This window comes from Rhopalosiphum maidis, chromosome 1 (genome assembly GCF_003676215.2).
Source record: "Rhopalosiphum maidis isolate BTI-1 chromosome 1, ASM367621v3, whole genome shotgun sequence".
NCBI classification, from domain to species: domain Eukaryota; kingdom Metazoa; phylum Arthropoda; class Insecta; order Hemiptera; family Aphididae; genus Rhopalosiphum; species Rhopalosiphum maidis.
The window spans coordinates 50638408-50650407 of NC_040877.1; the positions used below are offsets into that span (position 1 = coordinate 50638408).

A 12000-nucleotide genomic window follows, 5' to 3' on the forward strand; every position below is an offset into this window, starting at 1 on the left:
TTTATACAAATGTCAGCTGCTGTTCTCCGACGTGCACTGTACCACCTGTCTTGTATTATTACTGTTTGTATATTCAGTTGAGATGCGATTAAAATATATGCAATGGAATTTATACACAAAAATAAAATACTGTACATAATAATTATAGTATTGATTATGTTTTTTTTTGTATCAGTGAAAAATATGTATATAAAAAAAAAACTTAACGTATATTGTTGCTTTAATAATTATATTTTAACAAAATTATTAATTACCACTTCAAAACTGTGATTTACAATTTGTGTATATTATATTTTTTAATTTATAGTGATTTTATATTATTAATTTTATTATAGTATTCATTTAGGGAAGGAGGAAAAAGCTCTATAAGAACATTTGTTTTTAATTTTCTTAGTAAATTCCCACGTGCATGGGGGTAAAATACTGGGTATAAAAGTAACAATAAATAAGTCGAAACATTTTTTCTAAACCAAATTTTTTAACTAAATCCGCCAAAACTTAAAAGTCCTTCATGAAATAAATTTTTGCATATAATAAATGTAGAAATAATTCAATAAGTTACTTAAAATTATTTTCATATTATCACAATAATATAAAAAAAGGTGGTTGAAAGAGTGTGCCGTTGAAAATATATGGAAGCACATCATGATTTCCAGAAAAATAATGATAATTTTCAAAAACAACCCATTATACCTATCATAATATGAGTTAAATAATTTCAAATTGTTGTACATTTCAGCATGATAATTTTGGAGCATTTCCATACAAATGATTTCATACTTTAAAATAGACACAATGCATAAAATGTAAAATGAATTAATTCATTACTTTATTGGGAATCTAAAACTAACATGTTTCAATAAAATACGGATAAATTATACATCACAGTTTGGTTCAATAAAACAATAATAACTAATATTAATTGGAATATATGTATGTGTTTCATAATATAGATATACAATTTAAGCAAAATACCCATAATTTATGTCGTATATTTTACGTTTTCGTGTTTACGTGCAATTTTCGACGATTGCCATTAGTTTTGTTTAATTTATGTGATATAATTTGTTGTATCAAAATTCATACATATTTAGCTTTGTACTAACTAGTGTTTGCCTATATCATACAATCGGACATCGTGCCTTTACATATTTGAATATTTAACTACAACTTTATTTTAACACGTTTACACATGTTACTTAATATATAATCTAAGTATTCATAAAATTATTTTTTAATTTAAGCACAAATAATATTCATTGTAAATATTATATTACTATTATTCATCTTATCAATTAAAAAAAAAAAAAGTTTAAATACAAACTTAATAATTTAATTTTACAGTAATCAAATTAATAAAGTACAGTTTGATTTTATCGTTATGAATAATTTAGAATTTTCAAGACTTAATTTTTTTATGTATTTGCAAACATTAATGGTATTACATTTTATAATTCCGTTTTTTTTTTATTATTAGCTAAAATTCTGAAAGTGAATATTAGCTTTAACGTTTATACATGCATTTATTATTCACAATAGGTATAGTGATAAAAACCGAATAATATAATATATTCAACTCAAGAAAGCTTACCATTCGTCGATTTTGCGAACATTAATAATATTTTAGTATTTATTGTTAGTAATCTATGTTTTTTTTTTTTGAAAAGTTTCTTTAATCATATAATAACACATATTATTGCTAACAAATAATTTTCACCATTTATTCAGCAAGACTCACGTCGTAGTTTAAAAACAAATCCTTTTAATATTGATCAAAAATAACTTATTAGTTAATTTAATGTATGATAATTGATAGGATTTGTATAATTTAATAATAAAGGTATAAAAGTAAACTTAGAAAATTAATTGAATAACAACATTATCATTTTATTATAATAAACATCAATACGATAATATTTATATATTTAATGTGTATTCGTAGGCATGAATAATGAATATATTTACTTTATTATTAATGTTTTTAAAGGATCGAATGAATAGCGTGCATTGTTTTTGTATGGAAATAAAATGTTATTCCATTATGATTCAATCGATATTATGTATAATCATAATTTAGTGGTTTTCAGTTATAATGATATATATTAATACTATCTGATATTTTATATTCACTACAGGCATTAAACCTCAGAGCGAGAAAAGCAAAGGCGGCGAGAAGACCACAGCTAAGCAGGGACATGAAACCGGGTATCATCATCGAAAACGTTGCACAGACCAGAAGACGTCTGGCCGAGACTACGTTGCTGGCTACAGCCTCATTAGCGCCCGGAAGTTCATCCATCATTGATGAAGGGCCGACCAACACAGGAAGCGGAAGTCAGGTAGTTAAATATGCACATCAAAATAGTTAACTAATATTTTTTGATACAGAACAATGATGATCTTTTGGTAGTATGATAATATACACGTGTTTAAGTATTAAAAATGTTATAATTTAGATCAAAATGAAAAGCAACGGTAACATACAAAGTATTTTTTTCAGTTCAATAGACAATGGTTATAATAGTTATTTTGGACATAAATTTTGTGTTAAAAATTAATTATAATGAAATTGTTTTTGTGGTTAAAATTTTGTTGACACTTGTCGTTGGTGAATCTGTAATTTAATTAATTAGCTGATATCGTATGAACATAGGTGACACTAGACTCTTGTGGCCGAGGGGGGGGGGGCTTCAAAATATTTTAATTAAAATATTAATGCTATTTTGTCAAAATATTTAGACTAGTAATACTATTAAAAACAATGTTTTATTTTTAACTGAAACTGATATATTTTATAACTAATTTTTAAATTATTAAAATAATAACGTGAATTCTAAATGTTAAGAAGTTAGTGATTTAATTACTTTAGGATTTTACATATTATTCTAAAGCCCCATTTTAGCTAGCCTCAATGTTTCGAAGGTTTCAATAACTACGTCAAAGTCTACATTGTATACTAGTTTCTGTTATATGAACTTAGTGAATAGGTTATTTAAACATTATTGCAACATGGCATTTCTAAGTTTAGATTTTATTATGTCTAAATTTCGAAAATTGATCTTTCACATGAAAATATCGTCATACGAATGACTATTAATGATTTTAAAACTTTAGATACATCACAAAATATAAATTATCTGTTAGTACCAGACATGGTTAACAAATCCATCTAATTATAATAATTTGCTTTGTTACTTTTTGATAAGTCTATTGATTGTTTAAGTAGACGAATTTCAGTTTCCAAATCAGCAATATAAAATTCTAATACAAATGAAAGAAGAAAAATATTATCACTAACGGTTTCTAATTTTAATAAATGAACCAGGCACTTTCTTTCCATTATATTTTATGTTTCTTGATTACATTTTAAAATAAATCTATCTATCAGCTGATTTAATGTTTGGAAATATAAATTTATTTTAATTTCATTATTTTATAAAATGTCGATTGGTCTATTTAAGACGATGTTTTTATTTTTTTTTAACAGCAGAAACTTAGTTGTTTGGTGTTTTTGTAAATATTTTTAAAATCATTTTTTTAATTTCTCATAGATTCTAAAGATTATTTCATAACATAACAAGGTAAATAGCAGTTAATTAATTTATGTTTGATGATTGTAAAACTGTACTTAAATGTTATATTATATTCAATATTGGATCTAGCATTTTCACAAAAAAAATAAAATAAACATGAAACTTTCTATTAAGAATATTATTTTATTATAACAAACTAAAAAATAATGTAACTTTTTAGCACGATTAATCTTATCACAAATCGTAATCGAAGATAATACATAGACCGTAAACTTAGTATAATATAGCATAAGGACTATGAGACAATCACTGAGCATTAAAAATAATGACACATTTATAGATGTATAAAATATATGAAATATATTAATGAAATAATGTATAAGGGCAGACTTTGTATGCGTATGAGTATTGTTTCAATATGGACATCATTATTTAAATTAATAATAAATCGATGATATAGTTGTAGTTTATGAAAAACCCAGAAACACTAACTTCATATTTGATAATATAATCACTCACTTTTATACGCATTTACAATAAACTAATGTAATGCATAACAATGCACATTCCTCGGAATTATATGTTCAATTCAACTGCTTCCTATTTCTATTCTGCAAAGAAAAACGGTAATACCTTTATTATTTAGGTAAATTAAAAAATAAAATATATGTTCACTGGCATTGATTTTTTTAAGCCTATATAATGAGTAGATACGTAAAATATTTAAAGCTAAAGTATGTGCATTGCTCAAATATATTATACATATATTATATATAAAACATGACTATTATGATCTAAAAAAGTTTATTTTGAATACCTATTAAATATCATGTGATTAACCTTAATCACATAATTTTAAATTTTAAGTATACAAATTTGAAAGAAAAAAATATTCAATTTATTATTCAAACGAATATGTACATAACATTAATGATTAATAGATATATTTAACTTGAATACATTTATGGTTCAAACGTACTTTGAATTTTGAAGTGTATTATAATTTTTGTTTATAGTAATACTAATTTATGTTCAAATACATTTTTCAATATCGTAAATTAAAATTGTACCTAAAAAATAAATAATTAATTGTATACATACATAGGAATGTAAATATTCATATGTTTCACATATTGAAAATTAAACTAAATTTAATTTACTTGAAATGAATATTGTGTCCTATTGCCTTGTATATTATACCAGTTCTTAAGTTTCGAATAGTTTAAAAATTATTATTATTCGTTTAACATAATTTAAATTCAACTTATGGTAATACACCTATGTACTACAATAATAATATGTACAAAAAGCATTATTTATTTCGAAAAATATTTGATAATAATATATATTTCTCATAATTTATTTAGGTTAAAAAAAAAAAAAACAAGAAATATTAAGAAATATTTTATATTTTATCAAGATATATAAATGTGTTAAACTATGTTCTTTATTACTAACTTAATTTGTATTCTTGTTATAATTATTAAAACACAAAATATATATACAGAAAACCTTGGTTTGTTAAGTTAAAATGCACTAAAAAAGTTGTGATCTATTAATTTGATTATTTTAAATTCATATTTGTACAAATAGTAAAACGCATTTACTACCTAACATAATTTTTATAAATATTTTTTAAATTGTTCAATTACTTCATAAATCATTATACATATAAATTATAATGTGTGCGTGTTTCTTTTCAAACTTTTCATAAATAAATAATAAAATTATGAAGTATAATTTGATACAATTTTGTTTGAAAATTCGTAAACGCAAACAACACACATTATAATAATTTATAATATGATAAATTATATTACAGTTAGAATTATATAAATCCTTGTAGAGCTCTTAACAATTAATCATTCTAATTTCTAAATAAGACAATTATTAGATAATCAATCTGATATTTATAGAATAAATTTCATTTGATTTTTTTTTTTCGGTTATCTAAGATAGAATTGATTTCAGTACCTATTCAATATTTTATTACTATATATGTATCAGTGCATCATTGTAATACAAATTCTGACTATAATCTTTACGATTGATTAGATTAAAATTGACTATGCAATTTATCCAACAAGATAATACTTTTTGTAGAAAGCCTTAAGCATTCAATAGCAAATAAAATATAATAAAGTATAAAAAGAGAAAATATATTAAAATTAAAAATGTTGAATACAACCAAGTAGTCGCACCTGTAATTTATTTCTTGCATTGTCTTTTAAATTTCTTTTTTAAAATGGAACTAAAATAAATTTTCATTTACAACCTTGATGTATCGAAGTGTTATAGCTGTATAAAAGTATCAAACGACTCCGATATAAAATGAACCCTACACATTTTCGTTATTCATTTGAAGAAATTTAAGATTAAAATTATATCTTGAAATGTATAAAAATAACTGTTGTCTACTTTATATTATATTATATTGTTTAATATGAAAAACATATCGTTGGAATTTTTAGCTTAGGTACAGAAATTATACAAATATAATTTTAATATATAATTTCAAAAATTTACCTCTAGATTTTATTTAATTTTAGAAATATATGTATAAAAATTCTGTGAATTATATCAGTACGTATACAGTAATCTCAACTGAGTGGGTCACGCAATGCCCTCTGCTATCATTATAACACACATAATAATGCGTATGCTTTTGGGGTGTTTTAATGGGTTTTTTGTGTTAACAGGACGACGAAGAAGAGGGCGGATCACCCGGCTCAGATGACTGTCACATCATACATAACGACAAATCTACAGACTTTATCCTGTCCACGGTCATGGAAGAAACCGCGTAAGTGTAAACCTTATGTAATGTTGTGGTACTTCTGTGAAATCTATGACTAATTTTAATTTAAAACTTGTTCTATCAAATTGACCAAATACATAATATTAATAATAAAATATTATTAAATTTAATTGTTTTAAATACTAAATTGCAAACTGCAGAGATGAGTGGATATACATTGTTATATTTCTAAACTATCAGTTAAACATTCCAGTAACCGTTAGAAAATGAATTTAAATATTTAATAACATATTATTATTATAAATATATTTGTTATATTATTTTATAAAATATTTGTATTACATATGTAATCAACTAAAAACGTTATTAAACTACAGGTAAAAGCTTATATTGTAAACAGGGAAAAAAATATATATACTATTTGTCTTAAATTAATATTTAACATAATATTTAGAACCAAATATAAAATATATCAATAATTAATAATTATTTATTAAAAAATATAAATTAAAACAACATAAATATATAAATAGATAATGTTATTAAATTATGTTTTTTAGTGAGCCAAAAGTAAAAGAAAAATTGTATTTTTTAAATGAATTCAAATTGTTTTAATTTAAAAATAAAACTAAAATCAATATTGGAAATTGTATATGTTTTTAAATTTAAAATATAGAATAATAAAGAAATTATAATCTTAATTATTATGTTCAATACATCAGATTTTTAAGTACAAAATTTTAGTCAATATTCATAAAATCGAAATCAAATTTCTTTGATGGTGTTAAAATTATTTTTAAATTAAAATAAATTGTGAATGATAATGATAATTTTTATTTTAATTTACATAATTTGAATTATGTTTTTAGATACTATTATCATTTGTAATACATAAATTAAACATAAATGAACTTTCTTCTATTTAAACGATTACAAATTAAAAAATATTTTTAAATCATAATATGATTTTAATATGAAATTTATTATTCATATTAATAAGTTAAATAATTAAAATTTCATAAATTTTATCACATAATCAATGGCTTTTTAAAGATTATATAGTAGTTTTATAAATATCATTGAACTAATGTAAGAATTTAAAATTACAGTTCTAAAAATCTACTAAAAAGGTTTTATTTTCAAAACAAATTTAAGTAATAATTAATTTAAAAAAAGTAAAATTAAATAATTCATAACTATAATATGAAATATAAACTGGGTGTAGTTTACTATTTATTCATTTAAAGACGTATTATTCTTTAAACATTTGTATAGCTTCTAAAATTAAAAAATTACTCATTTGACATACATATATTATATATATAAACATAATTGAAATAACATTATTTAATATGAAAATAAATATTTATTTTTAATTATACATTTATTTTTTTCTGAATTTTCATGAATTTACATATAAAACAACTTAATTTCTCTCGGCATTCTACTTAAACATATATGTACATTTTTTTTATCACAAATAATCAAAGTTATCACAATAATTCAGTCTATTTAATTATTAAGTAATAATAACAATATTTTTTTTCTTGGATTGCTATTTCAGCTTGAGTTATAAAAAAATATATTTTAAAAAATGATAAAAATGTATTCTTTCACAATTTTCATCTAATATATATAATAAATAAAACAATTTATTATGTTAAAATAAGTTTTAATATATTATATACATATATATATATATATTGATGTACAATAATCGCATACGACTTTTAAATACAACTATTAATATTTAATAATAATATTTATATTGATAGTATGTATATTTTTTACACAATTTTACTTATTCAATTTACTTATATGTGTTTTTATTTTTTAATACAAACATATATTTATTATTGTGAAAAAAAGTGGAAATTTATTGTATTTATTAATAATAGAATACACACTCCATAGGAATTGTGATCGTTCACGTTGATCTTCGTGTGATTAATAACGAAGATCATCGCAAACAATCATGCGAAAAACAAATTGTGGTGTAGCTATAATTTTGTTATTAATGAGTATAACTCGTTGATCCTTGAAGGAATAATAATAATATTTCATATTTCCTGACGCAGCGAATAAACTAAAAGTTATAACTTTGTGTCGATCATCCGAGTCGTGCAGACGACCATTCAAATGGGTCGACACTAAAACTAAACTTCACGGAAACGACGATAACCGCTGAGCTGTAAATGTGCGAGACATGATATAATGGAAAGTCGTCGCGGGTCCAAATGTTTGGATGAGACTTCTTGTCTCGATTTAATCGCGGTCGGACGTACTCACCCGCGCTACACCGTGTTATTATTACTCGCGTACACGGGCAAAACAAGCTACCATTTCCAATAATGACTGTATAATCGCTCACCGAATAAGTCGCCAGGCTTGCCGGGTGTTCGTTGTATTATAAAAGTTTGTATGATGACGATTCGGTGGAACATGCACATCGATTGTTATTATAATAATTGTCGTTCATCTCACTCGATGTGGATCCAGAGTCCAACGCCCGACGTTTTAATTCGGAACGCTTTGGATGTTTTATCAAACGATAATGGTTATTTTAATTGAATTGCGTCCGTTGCAAGAAAATTGAAAAAGTTTTCCACGCAATGGTAATGAATATTACGTTTTTGAGTATGACAATAATAATAATTGTTTACGAGCCATTTCTATAGGATACCTTGCACATTTTTGCTGTAAAACAATATGCAAAGGCGGAGCATTTGGTTAGGTACGACATTATTTTTTTGTCGCGTACACCTGCGACTTGGTATTAGAAATGAAAATCGTCAAAATGTAATGGTACGATGCTACATTATTTCTTACCTATACAGTACATTTTCGAAATATACTAAAAAAAAAAATAAATCCCTGATAAATAATGTAATACTTGTAATACTTAAGCCGAACGGTATAAATTAGATTTATGAACGTCCTTATTTACCATTCGCACTTTGCATTGTTGTATATTATAATATTATACGTTACATCTCCGCATCAATTGAATTGTTTCTTCGACAAAGTATACAATATGATGTGCTTACCAAGATAATTATTATACATTAAACTACGTTGTACGAATTATATCGAGCTAAATATTTCTGTTCCAGGATGGTGGCAACGTTAGCCACACCATCCAACCTAACTGCCGACCCAAATGGAAACTTGGGTTCCAGACCACAGGATATCGATCTTGTAACAAGGGTCTTGAATCCTAACCAAACAGTCAGCTCCATTAGTGACAAGATCCGTGATAAGGTAAAATTACACAAGAAAAAACCTTATTTTAACCTACCTATTATATTACAAAGTGTGCTTGATATAAAATTATAAAAAGGTATTTGGTGAGAGAATATACTATAAAGAATCACCAAGCCAACTTATATTTCATTTTAAGTTAAAAAAAAAAAAATTATGAACAGACATTTGGTATAATAATATGATGAAATAACTTTTGAAGAAAAAAAGGTATAACGCTTGATTCTATAATGAGTGAAGTCACATTTCAGTATATTAAGGCACATACAGAGTGTAAACTTTTAACTCTTCCAATTTAAGCATTATAGACGTAATCTTCTTGAATAATAATTAACTGATATATTATCAAAATGATTATTCTTTTTGATTGTTTGAACCAGATATACTCGTGTTTGCCAAATAAAATCGTAATTACCATTTAAATATTATTTTAGATTTCACCCATAATTAATAAACAGTTTGATAATTACACTTAACATATTGCACAATTTGTGACGTTAAGTTTGTGTAATTTTGTTCTGCAGATTTCTGAAATTTAAATATGCATTTACAGCCAACGTAATACTATAAATCCGTTACCTAATTCTTACGCATAACCTTTATCAATTTATCAACTCACCATCATTGCCAGCTGTTATCACGCTGTTTATTTGAAAATAACGGTGATGCTCTATCTGTATTTTGGAATCATAACTCACCAATTTATGATTAGAAAACTTTGTTCGATTTAAAAAGTTCTACAAAATAAAATTATTATTCATATTTTATTCATTGTTCAAACCAGCAACTATGGACAACTACGGGCGATATAGTTTTGTTAAAGCAATAACATGTACATGTGGATGTCTTGTGATTTAGGTACCAGGGAAACGCAGAGATTCATCGGCAATGTCGTTACCAATTACAATGACCACTTCGTCGTCGACAACATTGACGACAACGGTCACGGTAACGGCGGCCGCCTCAACAGCCGTACCACAGCCAACAGACCGATCAAATCGAACAACACAGTCACTGGTGAAACGATCGCTGTCGTCGATGCTCCGGAACGGTTCCGAGGAGGACAGTTCAAGGTGTTCGAAAAAAGAATATAAAACAACCACAGAAGGGAGCAGCCGCTTCACCATATACAAGGTGAATAAGGCGAGCCGGAAGAAACGAGAAAAGTCCTCGGCAAGGAAAGAGAGAAAAGCTACAAAAACCTTGGCAATTGTTTTGGGTGAGTCATCGATGTATTTTTAAGATTTTACCAACATTTTTATTATTATCATAGTTATAATTATTATCATTATTATAGTAAAGAGTTTTGATTTGTCAATGATAGAAGGTGTGTGATCTTAATAACCTTTCATACTTACTCTGTTTCCAATAACAAATTGGACACAGACTGTACATGTTATTAGGTATTTTGTGCGTTTTCACGGAAGACCTGGTAAAAAACTGATCAGATTTACGACACTTGTCTTATGATTTTCATAAATTCCATCATGGTTTTTCATTTTTTATGTAATGTGTTGCCTCTAGGGATTTGAGATATTCGAAAATTATTTATCGCTGTGACACGCAGACAAGATTAAAATATATTAAAACGAATTCGATTTGAGACTCTACTATATCTTAAATAATTGGTACATAAGGAATATTTATAAATAACAACCAACAATGTTTGCTATGAATAGAATATTAAAAATAGTGACAGAATACATTTATATATATATTGTTTTTTTTTTTTTTTGTAAAATATCGTAATATACATAATACATAAGTATCGTGTTATTGTTATTATTATTTTTATATAGGTATATACCATAAACAAAATATATCGTTGTGTATATAATACATATATACATGTATATACCCGAAAATGATGTCTTCTGCCCGTCAGCTTTATCTTAATGTTGTACATAATATTTCGCCCGCCGTCATCTCGCGCCAAACGGATGTTTTTCTCCTCCGGTAGCCCGGAGAAAAATAATAATAATAACGGTAATAACGATAGTAAAATATCGTATTTGTCTTCGAAGCGTGGCACACCGTCCTATGTATATAAAATAATAGTAATAATATATAGTAACAAGTCGTGCGTGTCTCTCTCTCTCTCTATGTATATATTATTTTATATATATATAATATAATGTATAAATAACCAGAAGGTTAATATTGCGAATCTGTTTGTGGTTATAGTAACGAGAAATGTAACTCCTATAATAATACTATTACACCTACGTTTTCGTTTTTGTTGTTCACGTAAAGTGCGATCGTGTTCAAATCGTTTATATTTTAGTTTCACCAACCGATTTATGCATACCGTATACTTTGAAACATGAAATTATTATACTCGCACGTACTAATAATCAGTGTTTTGTTTAAATTTACGACCGTTTAAACACTGACAACAGTTAACGCACGTGAACAAAATGTGTTGGTACACAGTATAATATCACTATT

The 12000-nt window shown here is 25.3% G+C and overlaps 1 protein-coding gene across 1 annotated transcript in view; it reads left to right on the plus strand.

Annotated features, from left to right (window-relative positions):
• LOC113560999 (dopamine D2-like receptor) overlaps nt 1-12000 on the plus strand; it is a 249554-nt gene that overhangs the window by 204914 nt on the left and 32640 nt on the right. The window contains exons 4-7 of the mRNA XM_026967162.1: nt 2136-2339; nt 6233-6336; nt 9405-9552; nt 10411-10771. Coding sequence (XP_026822963.1) covers nt 2136-2339; nt 6233-6336; nt 9405-9552; nt 10411-10771 — 817 coding nt within the window. The remainder of the gene's footprint in view (nt 1-2135; nt 2340-6232; nt 6337-9404; nt 9553-10410; nt 10772-12000) is intronic.